The sequence below is a fragment of the Petaurus breviceps genome, unplaced genomic scaffold (genome assembly GCF_028583685.1).
Source record: "Petaurus breviceps papuanus isolate PSGF00001 unplaced genomic scaffold, PetGlider_PUasm1.0 90994, whole genome shotgun sequence".
In the NCBI taxonomy this organism is placed as follows: Eukaryota; Metazoa; Chordata; class Mammalia; order Diprotodontia; family Petauridae; genus Petaurus; species Petaurus breviceps.
In genome coordinates, this window is record NW_027187393.1 from 7,124,204 (window position 1) to 7,147,849 (window position 23,646).

Sequence of the window (23,646 nt, forward strand, 5' to 3'; positions counted from 1 at the left end):
CTGTGGTGGTGTAAAAAGCCTAAAGCCAGGCTATGGAGCCTTGAGGAAACAGGGAAGAGTGAAGATGAATTAGGTGTTTGGTTTGGGTTTTTGTTTTGTTTAAAAGTGAAAGGAAGAGGGGTGGCTAGGTGGCACAGTGAATAGAGCACCGGCTCTGGAGTCAGGAGGACCTGACTTCAAATCTGGCCTCAGACACTAAACACTTAACTAGCCGTGTGACCTTGGGCAAGTCACTTAACCCCAATTGCCCTCCCCAAAAAAAGTGAAAGGGAAAAGAAAAATGAAAAACAGGTGAAAAGACTATATAGGTGAAGGAACAGGGGTGTTTTGGGGGAGAAGGGCTGTGTTCTAAGAGTATGTGTAAGGAAAACAGGTACAAATTTTTGATAAAGAAGACATAGAAGTTGAATGAGAGAGGAATTGAGGGATCAGGCAAATTCCTGACAAGGAATTTGGGACATGGATGGGATAAAGAGCACAAATGGAAAGATTAGACTTGTCAGAGGAGATTCACTTCATCCCGTGAGATCAGAAATACAAAGCAGCAAAGATTTGGAGTTGAAAGCCACCTCATAAGCCACAGAATGACTTTCATTTTTCAAATAAGAAAACTGAGGTCCAAAAAGGATGATGATTATAACTAACATTTATATAGAGTTCTGAGGTTTACAAAGCACTTTATAAATGGCTCATTTTGTTATCACAGCAACCCTGGGAGATAAGTTCTATTATTAGTCTCATTTTACAAATGAGGGAGCTGAAACAGAGGTTAAGTGACTTGCCCAGGGTCATACAGGTAGTAAATGTCTGAGGACAGATCTGAGCTCAGGTTTTCCCAACTACAGGTACTCTACTATACCACTGGTATAGTGGAGCCACTTAGCTCACTAGTTTAAATGATTTGCCCAACTGTCACACAGGTACTAAATACAGGAACTGGGATTTAAACCCAGATCCTCTGAACTCCAAATTTGGTGATCTCTCCATCATATAGTGCTGTCTATGAAAGAATAGAAACAAGACAAAGACTGAAGAACTTTGAGGAATTTGTCTGAAGGGAAATAAAGGAATCTGAATTAGATGGCCTCAACTGCAGTAAATTAGGAATTTAAGTCATCCACTAAGAAAGAATTTAGTGGGTTAGAGTTGGAGCTTTGAAAAGAAAGGCAAAGTTTGGAATAATCATAGCAAGGGTGTGATAGGAAGCCAGTACTTAAATAGGTTTACAGATTCAAGATTGTATGTACCCATGTAGGTACATTCCATCCACTGATTAAGATAACAACTCTTTCATGCCTTCTCATCCTGGATGATTCTAATGAAGGTCTTTCTATAACTTCTCCATAAAGGTTCTACCCAGCCTACCACTACCAGAGTTCTTACTTTGGTTCTATTAATATTTTTTTTTTATGTCCCAGCGCAGTCCTTCAATCACCCAACCTGTCACCCCTCACACTTGCAGCATGGCTAACACACCTCCTCTTCTATTTACAAATTGTCCATTATGATTATATTTTGTCCCATTTCTTGAGTGAGTCATTATTTGTAATATGTTGTAGCCTACTTACACCTACCATATATCTTTCCATTACTCTTTGGTTAACTTGCCATCGAATTCTTCTGATTTCTTGGTGTTTTATGATTCATAACCATTACTAGGAATAGATTGGTATTAAAAAATCTGAGTTTTGTGACAGCATACAATTCAGGATTATTGAAAGCCCTGTGCAATGTCCATACATGTATCTTTCCTGTGTAATTATGGGTCCAGTATACAGATGTACTAATGTGTTATGTATGTACATGCATATATGTATGCATATACATATTCACATACACATACAATGAACTGCCTATCCAATTGCTTTTCATAATTTGAGGAACAGGCATCCTGTATCTACTTTCCAATGGACTTTCATCTATGCATTTCCAGGGCAGACAAATATCTTTGCGAGCCAATAAGGATAAATAAAAGGATTGCCTTGTAGCAGTAGGGGCCCAGTTGAGGGTTAGATAGCACAAATTTATAGTGTACACATAGTTTCATGAATTCCTCCAGCAGCATTTATGTATCAGAACTGGAAAAGACAGGCTAATAGAATTATCCAGCACTGGGCAACTGGGAAGGACAAAGGAATAAGGGACTCAAAGGTGGAGAAAAGTACACTGTTGGAATGTATAACTACAAGGCCAAGACTATGAAGGGAGGGAAGCACAATCAAAGCAGGGGTGATAGACTGAACAAAAGGGGATGAAGTGACTAGAGGCCACAGTGAGGGTAGAGAGTAGGTTGAGGAGGGTTGTAGCTGTGGAAGAGTTACAACGAGAGGTTCTGGTCAGAGAGGGGAACTTCAGTTATCCATCACATGCCCTGATCTCAGCAAGGCCTCACAATAATCCCATGAAGTTGTTACAAATATTATTATCTCTACTTTAGAGATGTGGAAACTGAGACCCAGGATGGAAGTTAACCCAGGATTCCAACCCAGGGACTCTGGCAGGCTGACATCTTAATTCCTGCCCTAGCCAACCTTAGCTATTTCTGGGCTAGACCTCAGATTGTCCCTGGGGGGAGGAGGGCAACAGGCCCAGTGTATAACTAAGAAATAAAAGATTAGAATAAAGATAAACTAGGGGCGGCCAGGTGGCTCAGCGAGTAAGAGCACCGGCTCCAGTGTTGGGACGACCTGGAGATCGAATCCTGGGCTCAGACACTCAGCACCACACCCAGAAATAACTGGCCGTGTAACCTTGAGCAAGTTACTTAACCCCAATTGCTTTAAAAAAAAAAAAAGAATAAAGATAAACTAGTGGAGAATGATGTCATCTGGTGTACTCTTTCAGGAAGTGAAGTTGTATGACATATTCTGAAGGTACCTAAGAACAGCCTGGGGTAGAGGATAAGGTGATCAGGGATCCTGAAGCAGTAGAAAAGGGAAAGACTTCCCATCCGTCATCTTATAAGATCCAACTGACCTCTCATCCCAGACTTCCTAGTTCAACTATATAGAAAGTTGTGTGACCATCTTCTTCCCTCCCTGTGTCCTCTCAAGATACTTCCAGAAGGTTGGCAGCTTCTCAGTACCCATGTAAATCCCACCCTGAAGTCATTTCTCTCAGACCACTAGGAACAAAGAATGTCAGATCTGGAAAGGCCCTTGGGTGCAATCTAATTCCAAAGCTTAATTTTACAGATAGGAAGTCCAAGGCTGAGAAAGAACAAGCATTTTTCTCAATAGAGAGATATACATAGCTAGTCAGCTCCAGAGTCAGAACTTAGAACTCTGGCTTCCGGACTCCAGGCCCAAGTTTTTCAATGAAAGGCATCATATAATGCTGCCTCTAGTTCTTCCCAAAACTTCCAAGGAATCCTAGAGGGGTTATAGCCCAAGACATAGATGTCTCTGGAAGTTATTCACATCTTTGATCTTTCACTCTCCACTCCTTGAACTCCTTCATTGCCCATCAGCCCAGGCTCTCATACTTTCCCTTTTACTTGACATCCAGATTTCCTATAGACACTCAAATAATCAATCTTCAATTGCTCTTCCCTGGACTTTCACTTCTCTTTGGGCCCCTGATGTCCCCAGTCCCCACTCTGCCCCTGCTGGAACAGCAGTGCAGTCTCTATATACTTTTCCTCTAATAGCTCCAGACCAAGTGTTGATCACAACAAAAATCAGTCCAACCCTCCAAGATGGAAACTGATCCTCCCTAACCAAAGGTTGATTGCTCAAGGAAAGAGTTTCTCTGTAGGTTTTTTGTTTGTTTGGTTTTGGAGGCTGGGCTTCCTTATCTTGCCTTGGATAGTGGTACAGTAGTCACTCACAGGCCCAATGACATCACTGATAAGCATGGGAATTTTGACCTGCTCCATTTTGAACCTAGGCTGGTTTGTCTCTCCTTTGGCAGCCTGGTAGCCCACAGTTCTCAAGGACTCACCATCTTGGTACTGTACTTAGTATGGACACTGACTTGGTTTAGCACACTGTACCTTAAAACTCCCAAGCTCAAGCAATCCACCAATCTGAGGCAGAGCTCACCAATAGAAAGGATTATAGATATATGCCACCACTCTCACCTCCATAGGTATATTACCAATGTACCTGACTGTTTATCAGACCTGGCAGTTTCTTGTAAGACAGGGATCAAAGGCCCAGCTTTGGAGAATCTTGAGTATATCCATGGGCTAGAGATAAGAGTCTGGGCCACATGACAAGAACTGTTGTGTAGTCAAGACTCTAGTCCCATTTCTGATGCTTATCATATCATTAAGTCCCCATACCTGAAGAAGCCCCACATTCCAAATCCTCAAACTAAGATCTCCCTTCATCTTCCAGTCTCCATATTTCAATTCTCCACGTCTAAGGGAGTGCCATATCTCTAAATTCCACAGATTTCAGGAAGTTGACTATCCCAATTTTTCAAACCTGAGGTAGCTCCCAAACCCAGGAATACCCATATCTCAAAGGGCCATATCCTAAGTGCCTGCATCTAAAAGGGACCCATATTCCTAAGTTTGGGTAGGTTCCACATTCTAAGCCCCTTTACCTGAGGTTGTCCCCTTACCTTCTGGTTCCCAAGTCTCCATACCTGAGGGGGTACCACATCCCTGATTTCCCCAAATTTTAGGGAGTCTAATGTCTGAGATACCCAAAATGAAGATACCCCATATCTCTTGAGTCTTCATGCCTAAAAGGGTTCATTTCTTAAGCCCCACACCTGAGGGAGTCCTATATCCCAGAGTCCCCTTACAGGTCAAAGGCAGAAGGGTTATTAATCCTTAGTTAAAATGATGTACTGGAATCATATTTAGTGCTGAGGACAAGACTCCCAGGTGAAGTTGTCACTGTTTTCCTTCTATATTTTTTAAAAGAAAGACTGGGGGCAGTTAGGTGGTGCAGTGAATAGAGCACTGGCCCTGGAGTCAGGAGGACCTGAGTTCAAATCCGGCCTCAGACACTTGACACTTAACTAGTCGTGTGACCTTGGGCAAGTCATTTAACCCCAATTGTCTTGCCTTCCCCCTTCAAAAAAAAAAAAAGACAAAAAATAAAAGAAAGTCTGAACAGTCTTTTTTAGAGAACTTGATCAGACAGAGGAATATTAGTGAGAAAACTCAAGGGAGAGACGACTCTTTTCACCCAAGAGCAGGCAGAGACTTTCAGCCAAAACAACTTTGGGAGCAGAAGGAATGGGGTCAGAGGAGAACTGCCAGGCCCAGCCCTTTCTCTGGGCAGTTTACACTCAGGTTGGGGGAGGAGCTGGAGAAACAAATATCTTTGCCACCCCTTTCACCTGGAGACAAAAGCAAGGGTCCTCCCTCCCCAACCCTGATTCTGAAAGTAGGAAACATCTCCTTTAGGAGGATGGAGTGAATCAGTCACAGCTGTAAGTTGTTTTTTTGCTCTTTATCTTAACCAATGTACAGTTTAATATAACAGCCTAATACCCTTTCCCCCATCCCTGCTTCCCCCAAAACCCTCATCCCTGCTCTCCCACCCTTGCCCATTTAGCTCCTCTTCCTGCCAAGTTGGAAATAAAAAAGATCACTGTACACTCTTGTGTGTATATGAAGTCATACCCGATGCTATCTTTCCAGACAGACCCCAGGAAGCAGCCAGACTTCCCTAGGGGTTCCTGAGATCGAGGAAAGGGTATTGGTGGGATGTCTGAGACTCAGTCTGGAAATGAGAGGGGACTTCCTGAAGAAAATTAACTCCTGATATTTCCATTACTCTCAAGTCTGTCCTTCCCAGGCATAGCCTATCTCTGGAAGTCCGAGCAGCACTGATGCTGGTGCCTCATGAGAGGGGCCCTCTGATGCCTAGGAGGTACTTGGATTGGGGTGGAGGTCCCTCAGACAGGAACATGCTTTCTGGGAGAGACGCTCTTTGGTGAGGGGCTCTCTAGCCAGAGTCATGGAAAGGGAAATTGGAAGAGGCCCTGGAAGTACTATCCTTCTTCCAAGGGCAAAACGAGGCTTAACAAATTGCTTTTAGCTGTGGCTTCCCACCCCATCAATGGTCCTGGGAATTAGTATACTGATGGAAAAGAGAAGTCCATGTGACAGTGGCCATGACCATGGAGAAAGGTGGGTGGTTGGAGGGGTGATGCTGCTACCTGCAGCCACAGGACTCCACAACCATGTCCTCATACTGCTTGTAAACCACATTGTTGGCAGAATCAATGAAGAGAATGCTGATGGGACTCAACCTGGTGGGTACACAGCAGGTAGGGGGGGTAGATTCTGGATCCATGGAGTTCATGAGAGTCTGGATGACAGCATGGTTGGTGGGCTCCAGGTGAGATCGAAGGGGAAACTCACAGAGTCCTTCACAGTGGAAGGCCTCATATTCCAAGGGTGCAATGATCCAATCATCCCAGCCCATGTCCTTGAAGTTAACATGCAGTGCCTTGCGACTGCAACGGGCCTTAGGATTCTTGCTGGGTCGCTTGCCTTGACGTGTTGTAAGCGGGGCCCGCCGTTTCCTACGCTGACTGAATAGGTACTCATACACAGTCTTATCATCTTGGCCAGAGCGAGCCTTAATTTCATTAAAGAACAGATCACGTTTCTTAGTGCGGCCAAACACCAGAAACAAGGCCTTCTCGTGGACCTGACGGGCAACTCTGTCAAAGCCCACACCACGTAGGTCCATGACACGCCCTCGATCCCAGGCCTCCAGCTCCAAACACAGCTGAGCTGAGTTCTTAAAATTTCGGAAGAGCTTCCAGATGTCAAACACTTCCCAACGGGGGCTATCCAGACCTGGCACAGAACGTACATCAAGCAAGATGCCTGGTTGCCGGCCACTGGGACAGCTAGACAACTTCAGCTGGGCTGGCCGCCCAGGGATAGATGGCTTTGAACCATCTGAGGGCTTTTTCCGCAGGATCCGTAACTCAGCTCCCAACAGCCCATCTTTTTCCAGAGCACTGATATCAAACACATATCTTTGCTTCCTGACTGTAGGACCACGGTCATCTAGAGAGAAAGAAATGGGATCATTCTTGATGTTCGTGCAGAGTCTCTGTAGTGTACAGGAAGAAACTACTGAATTCAAGAAAACTACTTAACTAAGACAGGGGCTGGGAGCCCATTCTGACAGTGTACAAATGAAGAGAACTTCCTAAGCAACAAAATAGGTTAACATGTCCATTGTGGGCATATACATGCAAGCAAATATGTGATGTCCTCTGTGTAAGCACATTCTATACTCAAGGTATGTGTGGGAGACAGAGACAGAGAGAATGTATTACTGTGTTGAAGCCATTGTCCTGTGTGTGTAAACTGTATGTGCTGTACTCATGGAGTAGATGAGTATGTCTCTGTAGAAGACCATTCAAAGAACGTGCATCTACGACAGAGTTTTAGTATATGTCAGACTGTGTTATCCTTCCTAAACATCAACTTGCCACCAGGGAGTATTCATATGTTGGCCTAGAAGGTGACTAATTGGACTTTTAAACTCCTCATCTCTCCTCCCTGAGCAACTTCAGTGCTAGGGGACATGGGGACTTACTTTACAAGTCCTGAAGGAATCACAGCTTTCCCTAACTGGGCACACAGCCAGGCTACCTCCCCCACCCTAACCAGGCTTGCTGCCACTGAGCCTGGCTCAGTCTCACCCCCTCCCCCAACATCAAGTATTTAATGAATATGCTCTCCCCCTTCCCCAAACTCCCTCCCAGAAAGCATTCAAGTCGAAGTTCTAAGAATCATAGAATTTTAGAAACTCATAGGTGGAAGGGACCTTAGAAACCATCTAGTATAACCCCCTTATTTTTTTATGTGGGGACAAAACAAGACCCAAAAAAGTAAGTCAGTCACTTGTATGAGATCACAAGAGAGTTAAGTGGCCAGATTGAAATAGAAGATTTTAAACACCACAGTTGCAAAAAGTGAGGAGAGCCTACATTCTCCTGGGTTACGTATGAAAGTACCAAACTGTTTAGTTTTGTTTAGGATGGGAGTACTCATTGATGATACACTTCTTCCATATCATCCCCCAGCTGAAATTCCACCTCCTCTGTAATGAATCCCCTGTTCCCCTCAATATTCCCAACACTCACCTCTGATCTAGCTTCATCTAGAACTAAGGGAGGAGAGTCCATGCAAATGAAGAACAAGGAACTGAGAAACAGGAAACCTGGATTTCCCAGCTCATGCAACCAATTCACTGTCACCTTCAGCAAGTCTCTTGCTCTGTCTGAACCTGTTTTCTCCTTTGTAAACTCATGGACCTAGACTGGATGAACCTTTAAGGTACTTTCCTGCTCTGACATCCTACAAGCTGCATGTAGCCCATACAACCAGATGAACAACCATACAAGAGTAACCTCTGGCATGACTGGTGAACTGGTTGATAAACACACTCCCCTAGACATCCCTCCTTGACCTGGGGTCAGCATTGCTTCTCACCTTGCCCTTTGTCTATGAAGCTGGTGATGGTGTTGGCCAGCCCAGCTTCCAGCTTCACGCTGCCATTGACTCCCTTCCTATCAGCATCCGATAGCGTCCTGTACAAGGAGAGCATGTACTCATGGGGCGTGACTGGGGGCGGTCGGAATGGTTCCTTGGGCTCGCCTGGGGGCCCTGGCTCCTTGGCCTTTTTCAGTAGGAAGGTACTGATACTGGGGCCACCCTTTGGAGGAACCTTGGCACCAGGGTGCTGCCCTTTGGGGGTCACAGTCCGGGCTCCCGCCTGCCTTGCCTGGGGGAATTCTGGCTTGGGCTCAGGACCTCCGGATCTCGAGGGCATCTTTTTGGGCTGATCCTTCTTGGGTAGTAGGCCTCCAGCTTGGCTGGCACTGCCCTTTGCCCTGGCATTAGTGGCTGCCCCAGTGAAGCCATGTCCCCCCGGCCTGAAGCTGCCTCTGGCCAGGGGGGAACGCTCCTTGGCTTCTGCCTTGGCCAGTCCCGGTCTGGACCCTGAGGTTCTCTGTGCCAGGTCTGGGGCACTCAGAACAGTGCTGATAAGATCTAGGTCCAACCAAGTCAGGTGCCAGAGCAAGAAAGCGAGGAGTCTTGGGAGTCTCATCCTCTAACCTGCCGCTGAATGGCACCAAAGAGAACAGCGGCGAAGGTACCTCTGGTTTGGCAGGAGAAACCATGAAAGGAACGAAACCTCAAAGGCAGCAGCAGCGGCAGCGGCGGCGACAGCGGCGGCAGCAGCAGCAGCAGCAGCAGCGGGAAGGGCTTTCTCTTCAGTCTGAGACTCTTTAAATCTGCCTCTTGCGCGTCTGTATCCAGTCCCATAGTGGAAACGCTCTTGTATCCAGACGTGCGCCCGTCTTCAGTCAACAGCTGAAAATAACTCGTTCTTGAAAGGAGAAAGCCGACCGCCCCTTTTCTCCTTTAGGACTGACGGAGGGTTTGAAGGAAGCTTGTTTTAAGTCTGAGGGTTTTTTCCAAGAAGGAAGAATGGCGTAATGCTGCCTCTGGGCTCCAGTTTTTTTTTTTTTCTTAAAGTTTTGAATCCTTTCCAGTGAAAATATTTCACACACACACACACACACAGGCCTGCAGGTGCTCAGTGAAAAAAAAAATCTTTTACAAACCTGAACTCAGGAATTGGAAACGGAATTCCAACAAAAACCAATTTAATTATTCTCTGATGTCATGCTGTCTAAACTAATTTAAGTACGATATATTTATGCGAAAGAAAAAAAAAAGTCGTCTCTGCCCTTTCACGGACTGTGACTCACACGGGGTATGGGGGTGGGGGGGAGCGGCTCAGTGGGACCCTCATGCCCAGGGACTGCCCTGAAGTCTTGGGAGGAGCGCGGGGCCTCCATCTCGGGTGTGCAGAGCCAACCCCATCCGGAGCAGAAAGCAATTCACGCGTCTTAAGCCACACCACTAAGGGGGAGGGGGCGGCGGGTTGGGGGGGGGGGGCGGGTCTGGGTTTTCAAAGTCAAGTCCTTGGAGTGTTTTTAAAGTAGTTACAACCCAGCCTCTGAGTCTGGGGCCTAACGGAGGGGGCGCGTAACAGAGTCAGCAGTATTTACCAACAGCTCCTTTTATTTTAATAAACTTGCGGTGACCTGGAGACAGATATGCCCCCTTCTATCCCACAAGAAAGAGCGTAGGGGATGCCCGGGCCCCAGAATATTACCCTGTGCATGCCACCCCTTTAGATCCCGCTCCCGCAGGGGACAGAGGCGGAGATGGTGTGCAGACGCTGCTCCCGAGTTCCTACCAGTTAGCAGACTTGATACCCCTTCTTTAAGGCTCGGGATTTGCCCAGTCCTGGAGCAGCAGTGACCCCTGCAGGACAAGGGAAGCTCTCACCACTTACTCTCAGGTGCCCCTCATCATTCTGGAGACATAGATTGGGAGGGGGCAGGGGGGGAAATTCAGGGGTTTCTTAAAATGCCAAATTGAAAACGAGTCCCTCTCCTGGAAACTGAGTCCGATACTGGGCAGGACGCTGAAGTCTGGCCGTGGAGGGAAGCTTAAAGAAGAAGACAATGTCCAGGTGTAATGATCGATAATGATGATGATGATGATAATAGCCTGCATTTATATGACTCTCTAAGGTTTGCAAAGCAGCCTTTACAAACATCAACTCACTTTATCTTCACAGTCTTAGGAGGTAGGTGCTATTATTATCTCATTTTACAGATGGGGAAAATGAAGTTGGTAGAGGTTAAGTGACTTGTGCAGGGTCACACAAGTAGTCCATGTCTGATGCTGAATTTGGGCTGAATCAGGCCTAGCTCTCCAGCCAGTGAAACCACCTAGCTGTAGGTGTGGGTGTGTATGGTTTGTCACATTACAATAGCTCTTGTCCAGATCCTTCAAGATGCTGAGATCTGGGAGCCTACAACTATAAAGCATATTGCCCTTATTCTTCCAAGGAATAAGAGGACAGTAGAAATCAAAGTGCTCAACCTTTACCTGGTGCCCAAAACCCAGCCACAGCTTCAAACAAGAGATTGGTAGTTTAGGAATCCATTGATCTTAAAAAGCTATCCAGAGGCAGTTTTAGATCGAGCTTCTTAGCTTTTGGGCAGAGGAAGTGAAGGCCAGAGGAGAAGCTATGGTAAGTCTAGGAAAGAAAAGAATGATTGTATTTCTACCATCCCAGCTTCAAGATGTCCTTGGAGAAATGAGCCTTCCGTTGCCATTGCCATTAAGATCCAGGACCTAAACTTCTATTAAATGCTAAGGTTAAGGAAAAGCAAAACCTGTCTCTGGGAATATCCAGTGCTCACTGGTCTGGCTACGGAATTGAACATCAGAAGACCTGGGCCCTGGAAGCAAGGCTTAAATGATGTGACTTTTGCCCTAGTCCTTGGTACCCAATGGGGCCAATGGTGAACAAATGAGTTGTAAAGACTTGGAACAAGATTGTGGGGTAAGGGAGACTTCTGGACAAAAGCTTCAGTTAAATCCATAGAAGAAAAACTAAGTTAAGAAGGCTATGGGAGAACTCATAGTTCACTGTATTCTGCTGAGACACCTTGGAGACAATTTTTTCACCCCCTCCAACACACTGGGATCATGGAGACACTGAACACCCTCAAAACATAGGACATTATCATTGGGGAGGGGGGCTTTCATGAATGGGGAGGGGGGAGAGAGGGAAAAGCCTGGGGACAGGGTGGGAGGCACTCTCAAGGGAAATGCCCAAGGGACACATTTGGCTCTTACTAAAAAGGTGACTAATCACTTCTGTCCCCTTTGGTAATTGCAACCAGATGCTGCCTCTGGCAGTGCCGACATCTTTAATTACTGGGACCCAGAGCCCTGGTTCCCCCCTCTGTCTCCCCCTATGTCTCCCTTATATGTCAACAATATTAATGTCTAACTCTAGGTAGAGCATGGGAGCCTTGGGAAGCAGTCACTCTGTCTGAAATGCAAGGCGTGAAAATAATAGCAAGTTCTTACATTTGGTTTTTCTATTAATAAATTTTGTCTTAAAGCAGACAAAACAAAATATAAAGTCTTGCAAATATTAATCAAAACAACACAAAAATCTGATTGCAAATGTTTGTACTTGCGTTTGCTTTTATTATTTGTTTGTTAAAAGAAAAGAAGGTGGGGCTTTAACAAAGCAGTACCACCATTCCCACTGTATTAAACCTCAGCTTTATTGCTATTTAAAACTGTCTTTCACTTAGATAGCTACCATCAGTAAATATGCTGTTCTTTTGCAAAACCCTATGTTTGTAGAAAGCTTTTCATTTTATAGAACATTCACCATTCATTGTTTCATTTGAATCTCATATTATCCCTGTGAATTAGGAAGGGCAGGGATTATCATGCCCACTTTATATAGGAGGAAACAGAGGCTATAATAACTTCACCCTGCAAATTGGGGAAAGAAACAGATTAGAATCTGCCACCTGACTCCCCAGCCTGGTACTCTTCCTACTCTTTGAGTATAAGGTGAACCTAGCACTGAAAAGTTATTAAAAGCCTACCTGGGTAGCCAGCTAGAAAGAGCCCCTGATTTATACCCAAATTCCATTAAAGTGCTTCTGCCCTTGTCAATCATCTTAGATCAGCACAAGCTAGACACTCCTGGAATAGAAAACATGACCTTTAAGAGATTCAGACAATCTATCAATCAATAAGTATTTATTAATAATTATTATTGACATTTATATAGTGGTTTTTTTTATTTTTTGCTTTTTGGAGGGCAATTGGAGTTAAGTGACTTGCCCAGGGTCACACAGCTAGTTTTTGTGTTAAGTATCTTAGGCCCGATTTGAACTCAGGTCCTCCTGACTCCAGGGCCAGTGCTCTATTCACTGTACCACCTAGGCGCCCCCATTTATATAATGTTTAAAGGTTTGTAAAGAACTTTTATACTTTACCTTATTTGATCTTAAACAACACTGTTAGGTGGCTACTATTATTCCCATTTAAAGATAAGAAAATTGAGGCTCAGAGAGGTAGTGTCTTGTTCATGACCTCATAGCTAGTTAAGGTCAGAGGCAGGATTTGAATCTATCTTTCCAACTTTAAATCTAACACTATCCTATGAGATTCCACATTTTCTGATTGGTCAGCCCTTTGCACACAGCTTTGTGCAGCAAAAAATTAATGTAATTAGTTATTGCTCTTAAAGAGTTTACAATCACTTCAGCCAAGTTGCAGAATATAAAATAACCTACAATCATCAGCAACATTTCTTTATACTACCAATAAAACCCAGCAGCAAGAAATAAATAAATTCCATTTAAAATAACAACAGACAATATAAAGTACTTGGGAGTCTACCTACCTAGACAAAACCTAGACAAAAATACCTAGACAAAAAATGAACACAATTACAAAACGCTTTTTACAAAAATAAAGACAGATCTAAACAACTGGAGAAATATTAATTGCTCATGGGTAGGCTGAGTCAATACAATAAAAATGACAATTCTGATTAAGTAAATTTACTTAGTGCCACACTGGTGAGGTCTAGGGGTGCTGATGATGAGGTGCAGGCTCTGGGAACCCCCTTGAGTTCTCCTTGAACCTTTGAGGTATAGGCTCTGGGAACACCCCTTGAACTCTGATTAAATCTTCCCATTTGAAGAAGCATTTCCATGAGGCTCATTTGCATGAGCCACTTTACCTAGTGGCTGGGCCTAGACCTCTGTTACTAGCCTAGCCCTCCATTGTCCATCTACTTCCCACCCTTGAGCCTATCAAAATATCAATCTACCCTTGAACTGGCCTAGCCTATCATTGTCTGTAGTCTCCAGGTAGCCTCTAGCAACTTCCCACCCTTAATCACTCATTGACCTCATCTGACTTCTCCTGAAGACCCTCCCCAAGCTCTTCCTCTAGACCACCCCTAGATTCCTTCCACAACTTTCTGTATATAAGATCCCATCTTCCCTTCATGTGGTGTGAGAGCTCCATAGAATGACCTAGCATACACTTTGTGTGAACCTTTAATAAACTTTACTTTTCTTTGACTGAGAAGACTTGAGTCGAATTCATTTGGCAGGACCCAGCGTGTTGGTATTTTGGAGTCTCCAGAGCAACCCTAACCCTCTTTATGGGTAACCTCTTCACTTAGAAGGGAAATAATCTTTTAGTTATTAAGCAAGCAGCCCCATGACATTTTGGTGAGTCTGAAGACTCCCCTCTTTAGTACACTGAAGTCACAATTTTGAGTCCCACTTTCACTCCCAAGAATCCATGGGGTTTTACCCTCCATCCTGAATAAAAATGAATTTAGGATTGCTAGCAAGGTAAATCCCTTTCCATCAGACCTGCCACGGTTTGAATTGCTCACAGTAATGGAGGACAAAGTTCAGGATTTTTACTCCTTTGTATCATGGCTTTCATACCTTGCTAAGTCTCTAGTTTCACGTGCAAAAGCCTCTCATCTCTAGTGCAGCCCAGGAGCTCCCTGACTGTCTCTAAAAGGCTGGATTACTAGCATTTTCTTTTCTCTCCAAAAGGCTGGTATTACCTAATAACTCCTCTCTTTATAAAGCTTGGTCCCTCAACTCTAACTTAGAAGTGATAGAGGGGCAACCATGGATCTGGTGCTGCCCAGGAACTCTTCCTCCTCTCTCTAGAAGGCTGAATCCTCAAACTTGAATTTTGTGGTGTTGTACCCAAAACATGAGCAACACCCAAGTAACAATTTAGAATTAAACCCTTTATTGGCACCATGTTGGCTGACAGGACCCCTCCCCAAATAGTACAGCAGGCAAACCCAGGCAAAGCCTGAACTTTTAAATGGATGCCACACAGCCAAAGGTTAGGTATTGCATAAGCAGGAACTTTCAGAGGCTAAAATCAGTGATTGGTCAGTACTTCAATCTGCATTCAAACTCTGTAGTTCTATCTCTGGATGTGGACATCTCTTTCCATCGTGAATCTTTGGGAGTTGTCTTATAACCTTGCATTGCTGAGAAGAGTTGGTTGTCACATACGTTGTGTCTGTAATTTTGTACAAATTTCTCCTGGTTCTGCTCTTCTCACTCAACATCAGTTTGTATACGTCTCTCTAGGCTATTATTAAATCCATCTGTTCCTCATTTCTTATAGCACAATAGTATTCCATTACATTCATATACCACAACTTGTTTAGCCATTCCCCAATTGATGGGCATCCCCTTGATTTCCAATTCTTTGCGGCCACAAAAAAGCTGCTATAAATATTTTTGTACATACAGGGCCTCTTCCCACTTCTATGATCTCTTTGGGATACAACCCTAGAAGGGGTATTGCTGGGTCATTTCAGCTCTTTTTAGATTCTTGCTTCATCTCTTCCAGAAATTCTGGTTGGATTTGTAGCCAAGTTGCATTTCTTGAGACTTTTCTTGTGGATGTTTTGGAATCATTCTCTTCTAGGTTGTCTTATTGTTGAGGTTTAGAGTTGGGAGAGCTGGTTCAGGTGTGAAAGAATTTACTTAGACCTTCTCTTTTAGCTAATGGGAACTTCTTACTTTACATGAAAAAGCATCATGGGTCTCCTTAGCAAGAAAGCTAAGTGAGACCCTGATATATGGGGTGTTATTTTTATATAGAGGTTTCAGAATAGTGATGCAGTTTTAGAGGTTTTTATGGGGGTTAAAGATTAAAAACAGGACAGGATGATATAGGATGAGGGAAACAAAGGGAATGTTTTATAGTTTAATGATTTAAGGACAAGGGAAGAGGATACAGTTTTAAATTAAAGGATCCAAGGGAACACAGGATAAGGGAGACAGCATTTCTTTTGGTACAGGTTCAAGATGGGGGAAAGGGCTTTAGGGCACCTTCAGGTTACAAAATAAAGTAGGGGCTTCACAAAGTACTGGAAGAGCAACTCTTAGGGCACCATTTGTTTCAGCATCATTTCCCCACTCAACCACTAAGGTAGGAGAAATCCTTTGGAAAAGGGGTGAAAGGTCACTGTCTTCCTTGATCACTCTTTTGGTCACATCCCAGTCTTTTCTCCTATCTCATGTCCTGCTTGATCTATCTGCCAACAAGCACTCTTTTCTACCTCATCATTATGAGTCCCTGTCACTATAATAGTACTTTATGGTAAGATTCTTTTTTGTTTGTTCATTCTTGCAGCCTACTTCCTAACTTTGGACTTACTATTTAGCCCATGGCAGGGCTAGCTTTTTGCACTTCTGGTGTTATGCCAAAAAGCGAGAGAGACCCCCAAGGGTAAATTGAAAGTAGAATTTTAATAATGCCACTGGACTGTTTGGGGCTAGATACAAATTGAACAGCAGCCAGCAAGGGCAAAGTATCAGTATATAAAGGCAAGCCAAGCACCTAATGGTCAGGGATTGCATAAGCAGGAACTTACAGAAACTAAAATCAGCAATTGCTCAATACATATTTTGATTTTCACGCATGGGGTTTTCCTAGGCAGGGCTAGACCTGGCAGTTTGCTTACTTCAGTGAAGAAAAAAAGATGGCTGGTTAGGAGAGAGGGAAGGGATCAGGGGAGCCAATGGGGCCATGTACAACACTGGGAAGAATTTCTGGACTATGTTTTTGTTCTCTTGGGTCCTTTGCTGCTTTCTTGGGAGGTCCTAAGTATTGTGTTATTCCAGGATCTCAAGGACACATTATGGCTTGAAAGCTTTCAGTGCTTCTAAAGTGATCTGATACAAGGCAAAGTCTGATCATTTTCCTCTTGGTCCAAGCTCTTCAAGTTCCTGAGAAAAGGACCTGTGCACTTGCCCTGTTCATAATTTCAGTAGACTGTTACTATATTCAACTATAATTAGCCAGCTGGAAAGTTTTGTAGGTTCAAAGTGACAACTACAGACTCTGCTTTAGTCTAGGATTCCTGAAGCTTGTTATTCTACAGTAGGCATCAGACTGCTGGAGTTGGAACTAAGACCCTACTGTCAGAGCCTCACAGCTAACATTTGGCTTCTGAACTTTACCTAGCTTACTGCACAACCCAGGGTCCCACTGATCCTTACCCTGGAAGGCCATCTCTAGGTATAAGTCCTCTACTCAATCTGCCCTAAATCTATCACCTGTAACTAGGTAGAGAATGACCAAGCTGCCAGTTAGCATGTTTCCACATCTTGCACAAAGTTGGGGTCCTCCTATATAGATCTGAGAACTCTTCTTGCCATGGTGCACAGTCTCAATTCTCTTTCCCAGTTGTTGGAATGTTCTGTGCAATGTCCCTCTGGTCAAACCAGTGCCCCTTTTATATCCTTAGCACCAAACACAGTGTCTGGCATGTGGAACAGTGCTTTAAAACATGCTTGTTGACTAATTGACCTATAAATTTTTTCAAGTGTTAACATACCTAATTCTGAATAAGTGTTGAGACTGAGAAAAAAAGAGTGGCAGAATCCTATAAAAGTTAGTATCAAGAACACTAAAGCTCAGAAGAAGCTTAACATTTGAAGGACAACAAAAAAGGACCTTTTCTGCTATATTGGAGGCATGAAGAGCGTCAAAGAAGGAATAAGAATTTTGCTTGAGATGGATGAGATGATAAAAGGTTCAACAAAATAAAAAAACATTATATTCCTAATGTGCACAAGACAACTCTGCAGATTATCAAGAGATAGTAGAACTACTCATCTCTTAGTTTGCTAGTGCTTTCTCTTCCAAGGAGACCCATCTGTTGACTGGGAATGAAAGAACAAAAATCGTTCCTAGTAAATTGAAATCCAAGCTAAATGAGAAGGTGGGAAAAGAGTATCTAGTTGCCTTCTAGGAGTTTAAATGATCAGTATAAACAAGCAGTTGTTGTCTGTCCTTTGTTCTCAAAGAGGATCAATGACATCATAAGCATGATGCCTTTTCTTGACTTGCATGTGAGTTGGATTTGAGTGAGGCAGAGTTGCACAAAGTCATCAGTCTTACTCTCTTCTCCAGAGTCACATGGGTTCAGTGACAAGACAAAGGTCAAGAAGACTGGCTGTGGCCCAGGATGCAGTGAGTGACCTCGACCTTTTTAAATGAAGGTCTTTCCCAGGTCTTAGTTTATCTGAGGCTATGCCCATTCAATGACTAAAAGGTAGGAAGGAATTGAGACAAAAGGTGGGCCAAAGATCTGGGCAGGGAAGACCTTCAGACTTCCTGGCCAGAATAGAAAACAATTGTTATTTACACTCATTCTCAGCAATCAGTACAATAAGGCTTGGGCTAGGCCTATTATTGGCCATTCAAAGAAAGCCAGAATGATGTGAGTTTAAAGGCCTATGAGTAGCTCCATTTAAACACAATGAACTTTTTTAAAGCTACTCAGACATGAGAAGTGCCTAAAATTCCATCTTCTCAAAAATGTCTTCCTGAAATTCTTCTTACTGGAATGGCTCTTTTGAATTAACGCGCATCTTCAGAAACCCTTTCTAAGAATGCAAGATTTTGAGTTTGGTTTTTTGGTGGGAGAGTGAGATCAATAGATGGACCCATATGGCAGTGGAGAGGGAATATCAACTCAGAATACAAATTTATCAGAGAAGCATGCAGTTATCAAGTAGAGGACCATGCCCTCTATTGCAGGACCCTGGTCTAAGTTTACTCACTGGAGTAAGAGTATCTAAAGGAGCCTACAAGATAAAATACCACCTGGGGAAGTCTGGAAAGTCTGGAAAGCTAGGGAAACAACAACAACTCGCATTTGCAAACCACTTTGCAAAGTACTTGAGGCTGAAATTTGAAGTCAAAAGGGTCCTGACTCCAAATCCAGCACTCTCCACTAGGTCATCCTACCTTGTCTATGAGACTATTCTTCATCCCCATTTTTTAGGTGCATATTACATGAAAAAAGCAAGCCCTTGAAGTAAATTCAAGAGACCTGGATTCTAATTCTGATTCTTTCACTGACTATGTGACCTGAGGTAAATTCCTTAACTTCACTGTGATGAGGTAGATAGAGGGTTTGAGGCAGATGGGGTGGGCAGGATGCAGGATGTGACCAACCATGGATTATGCAATGAAGCTTTCGGGAAGCAACCCCAACTTATTGGACATTCTGGTGCAGCCCTTCACTCTTTCCTATTCTCCTTGCCAGACATTCCAGAGCTGTGCTTGCATCTCCTCCTTTCCCCTGTTCTCCTCCCTGATGAGGTATGGGCTCTGGGAGCCCCCCTCTAGCTCTCCTTGAGTCCTTGAGGTACAGGCTCTGGGAACCTCCCTTGGACTCTAGATTAAATCATCCCATTTGATGAAGCATTTGCATGAGGCAATAAGCCTTACATTGTGGCTGGGCCCAGACCTCTAGCCTAGTTACTAACTACTAACTACTGACTCTAGCCTAGTTACTAGCCTAGCCCTCCATTGCTCATCTACTTTCCACCCTTGAGCCTATCAAAATATCAATCCACCCTTGAACAGGCCTAGCCCACCATTGTCTGTAGTCTCCAGGTGGCTTCCCACCCTTAATCACTCATTGACCTCATTAACTCCTCCTGAAGACCCTGCCCAAACTCCTCCCCTAGACTACCCCTAGATTCTTCCCACAACCTTCTGTATATAAGACCCCATCCTGTCTTCATGTTTGTGAGAGTGCCATAGAGCACTATGGAATAGGGAGAGCACCATAGAATAGTGAGAGTGCAATAGAATGACCTAGCACAGACTTACTCTGTGTCTAATGCAAGTGAACTTTTAATAAACTTTACTTTTCTTTGGCTGAGAAGACTTGAGTCAAATTCATTCAGAAGAACCTGGAGTGTAGGTATTTTGAGGCCTCTAGAGCCACCCTAACCCTCTTAGTGGGTAGCCTCTTCATCCCCATATCCCTATCCATCAGATTATTAAGACCAGAAACCTAATCTGGCCAATTGCTTTGCCCCCTACAGGAAGCAGGGTCCGTTCTGCCCCCCCCCCCCCCCATCATGGTAGCAGACCCACTGGGTGTGTTACCCCAATAAATGCTTTTCTTTTTTTCATCCATTTTTTTGGTCTTTATTAATTTGTTTACTTTTAATTTACAAGATTCATTACCACAATTCCTTGAGTTTCAAATTTTCTCTCCCTCCTCCTCCCCTCCATGGCAGCATGCAATCAAGTATAGTATCTGCAAATACTTTCACATTAGGCATTAGTCAGGTTATAAAGAAGGATTGTAACAGATGGAATGAAGAATGGGAAAGAGAAAACGAAAACAAAAAAGGGCAGGTAGTTTGCTTCAATCTGGGTTCAATCTCAGTTCTTTCTCTGAATGTAAACATCTCTCTCCATCATGAATCTTTTGGGGTTGACTTATGACTCTGGATTGCTGAGAAGAGTCCAGTTTATCAGAGTTGGTCATCACACATATGATGTGTCTGTAATTGTGTACAAGTTCCTCCTGGCCCTACTCTTCTCACTCAGCATCAGTTCGTATAAGCCTCTCCAGGTAAATATGAAGTCCATTTGCACCTTGTTTCTTATTGCATAATAGTATCCCATAATGTGCATAAACCACAACTTGTTCAGCCATGCCCTAATTAGTGGGCACCCCCTTAATTTCTAATTCTTTGCTACCACAAAAAGAGCTGCTATAAATATTTTTGTACATATGGGTTTTTTTCCCACTTCTATGATCTCTTTGGGATACAACCCTAGAAGTGGTATTGCTGGGTCAAAGGGTATGAAATTATTTATAGCCCTTTGGGCATTCCAGATTGCTTTCCAGAATGGTTGGATCAGTTCACAACTCCACCAGCAATGCATTAGTGTTCCAATTTGTCCACATCCTCTCCAGCATTTGTCATTTTCCTGTTTTGTCATCTTAGCCAATCTGATTGGTGAGATGTGGTACCTCAGAGTTGTTTTGATTTGCATTTCTCTAATCAACAGTGATTTAGAGCATTTTTTCATATGCTTATAAATATCTTTAATTTCTTCTTCTGTAAACTGCCTGTTCATATCCTTTGACCATTTGTCAATTGGGGAATGACTTGTATTCTTACAGATTTGACTCAATTCTCTCTATATTTTAGAAATGAGTCCTTTATCAGTGACATAGGTTGTAAAAATTCTTTCCCAATTTTCCACTTCCCTCTTAATCCTGGTTATATTGGCTTTGTTTGTACAGAAGCTTTTCAATTTAATTTAATCAAAATTATCCATATTGCATCTTATAATGCCCTCTAATTCTTGTTTGGTCATAAAGGCTTCCCTTCTCCACAAATCTGACAGGTAAACTATTCCTTGCTTTTCCAAATTGCTTAGAGTATCAGCCTTTATACCTAGATCATACACCCATTTAGACTTGATTTTGGGATATGGTGTTAGATAATGGACTATGTCCAGTTTCTGCCATACTATATTCCAGTTTTCCCAGCAGTTTCTGTCAAATAGTGAGTTCTTATCCCCAAAACTGGGGTCTTTGGGTTTATCAAACAGTAGATTACTATAGTCATTGACTTCTGAGTCTCATGTACCCGATCTATTCCATTGATCCACTACTCTATTCCTCAGCCAGTACCAAGTAGTTTTGAGGACTGCTGCTTTATAATACAGATTAAAATCGGGTATAGCTAGTCCACCATCCCTAGCATTTCTTTTCATTAATTCCCTTGATATTCTGGACCTTTTGTTCTTACAAATGAATTTTGTTACTATTTTTTCTAGCTCTATAAAGTAGTTTTTTGGTAAACTGATTGGTATGGCACTAAATATATAATTTAATTTAGGTAAAATTGCCATTTTTATTATATTAGCTCAACCCAGCCATGAGCAATTGATGTCTTTCCAATTAGTTAGATCTGACTTTATTTGCGTGAAAAGTGTTTTGTAGTTGTGTTCATATAGGTCTTGGGTTTGTTTTGGCAGGTAGATGCCCAAATATTTTATAATGTCTGCAGTAACTTCATTTATTTATTTATTTATTTTAAGCAATCGGGGTTAAGTAACTTGCTCAAGGTTACACGGCCAGTTATTTCTGGGTGTGGTGCTGAGTGCCTGAGCCCGGGATTGGATCTCCAGGTCGTCCCAACACTGGAGCCTGTGCTCTTACTCGCTGAGCCACCTGGCCACCCCTAAGCAATTGGGGTTAAGTAACTTGCTGAAGGTTACATGGCCAGGTGTTTCTGGGTGGGTGCTAAGTGTCTGAGCTTGGGATTCGATCTCCAGGTCTTCTCAACACTGGAGCCGGTGCTCTTACTTGCTGTGCTACCTGGCAGCCCCTCTGCAGTAACTTTAAATGGGTTTTCTCTTTCTATCTCTTGCTGTTGAATTTCATTAGAAATATACAGGAATGCCAAAGATTTATGTGGGTTTATTTTATAACCTGCAACTTTGCCAAATTTACTTATTGTCTCAAGTAGTTTTTTACTTGATTCTCTAGGATTCTCTAAGTATATCATCATATCATCTGCAAAGAGTAATAGCTTGGTCTCTTCTTTGCCTAATTTGATTCCTTCAATTTCTTTTTCTTCTCTAATTACTACTGCTAACATTTCTAGTACCAGATTGAATAAGAGGAGTGATAGTGGACATTCGTGTTTCACCCCTGATCTTATTGGAAATGCTTCTAGCTTCTCCCCATTATATATAATACTTGCTGATGGCTTTAAAAAGATGCTACCTATTATTTTAAGGAAGGCTCCATTTATTCCTATTCTTTCTAGTGTTTTTAATAGGATGGATGTTGTATTTTGTCAAAAGCCTTTTCTGCATCTATTGAGATAATCATGTGGTTTTTGCTAGTTTTATTATTGATATGATCAATTATACTGATGGTTTTCCTAATATTAAACCATCCTTGCATTCCTGTAATAAATCCTACCTGATCAAAGTGTATTATTCTTGTGATAAGTTGCAGTAGTCTTTTTGCTAATATTTTATTTAAAATTTTGCATCTATATTCATGAGGGAGATTGGTTTATCATTTTCTTTCTCTGTTTTATCTCTTCCTGATTTAGGTATCAGAACCATATTTGTGTCATAAAAAGAATTTGGTAGGACTCCTTCTTCACTAATTTTCCCAAATAGTTTGTAGAGTATTTGTAGAATCAATTGTTCTTTAAATATTTGATAGAATACACTAGTAAATCCATCTGGTCCTGGAGATTTTTTCCTAGGGAGTTCACTAATGACTTATTTGATTTCTTTTTCTGAGATGGGGTTATTTAAGTAATTTACTTCTTCTTCAGTTAATTTGGGCAGCCTATATTTTTGTAAATATTCATCCATTTCACTAAGATTGTCAAATTTATGTGCATATAACTGAACAAAATAATTCCTAATTATTGTTTTAATTTCCTCTTCATTGGTGGTAGGTTCACCCTTTTCATTTTTGATACTCATAATTTGGTTTTTTTCTTTCTTTTTTTATCATATTGACTAAGGGTCTATCAATTTTATTGGTTTTTTCATAAAACCAGCTATTAGTTTTATTTATTAATTCAATAGTTTTCTTGATTTCAATTTTATTAATCTCTCCTTTGGTTTTCAGTATTTCTAATTTAGTATTTAATTAAGGATTTTCAATTTATTTTTTTCTAGCTTTTTCAATTGTATGCCCAATTCATTTACCTCTCTTTTCTCTAATATATTCATGTATGCACTCAAGAATATAAAACTTCCCCTATGAACTGCCTTTGCTGCATCCCACAAATTTTGGTATGTTGTCTCATTATTGTCATTCTCTTGAATGAAGTTACTGATTGTTTCTATGATTTCTTGTTTGACCCACTCATTCTTTAGGATTAAATTGTTTAGTTTCCAAATAGTTTTTAGTCTGTCTTTCCATGGCCTTTTATTGCATA

General features: G+C 42.5%; 1 protein-coding gene across 1 annotated transcript; it reads right to left on the reverse strand.

Moving 5' to 3' along the window:
* Positions 1 to 5,396: 5,396 nt before the first annotated feature.
* On the reverse strand, positions 5,397 to 9,236 carry GDF5 (growth differentiation factor 5). The gene is made up of 2 exons (XM_069077489.1): positions 8,426 to 9,236; positions 5,397 to 6,988 (listed from the first exon to the last, which is right to left on the reverse strand). The coding sequence occupies exons 1-2, from the start codon at positions 9,042 to 9,044 to the stop codon at positions 6,120 to 6,122; spliced, it is 1,488 nt and encodes a 495-aa protein (XP_068933590.1). The 5' UTR covers positions 9,045 to 9,236; the 3' UTR covers positions 5,397 to 6,119.
* Between the last annotated feature and the right edge of the window lie 14,410 nt (positions 9,237 to 23,646).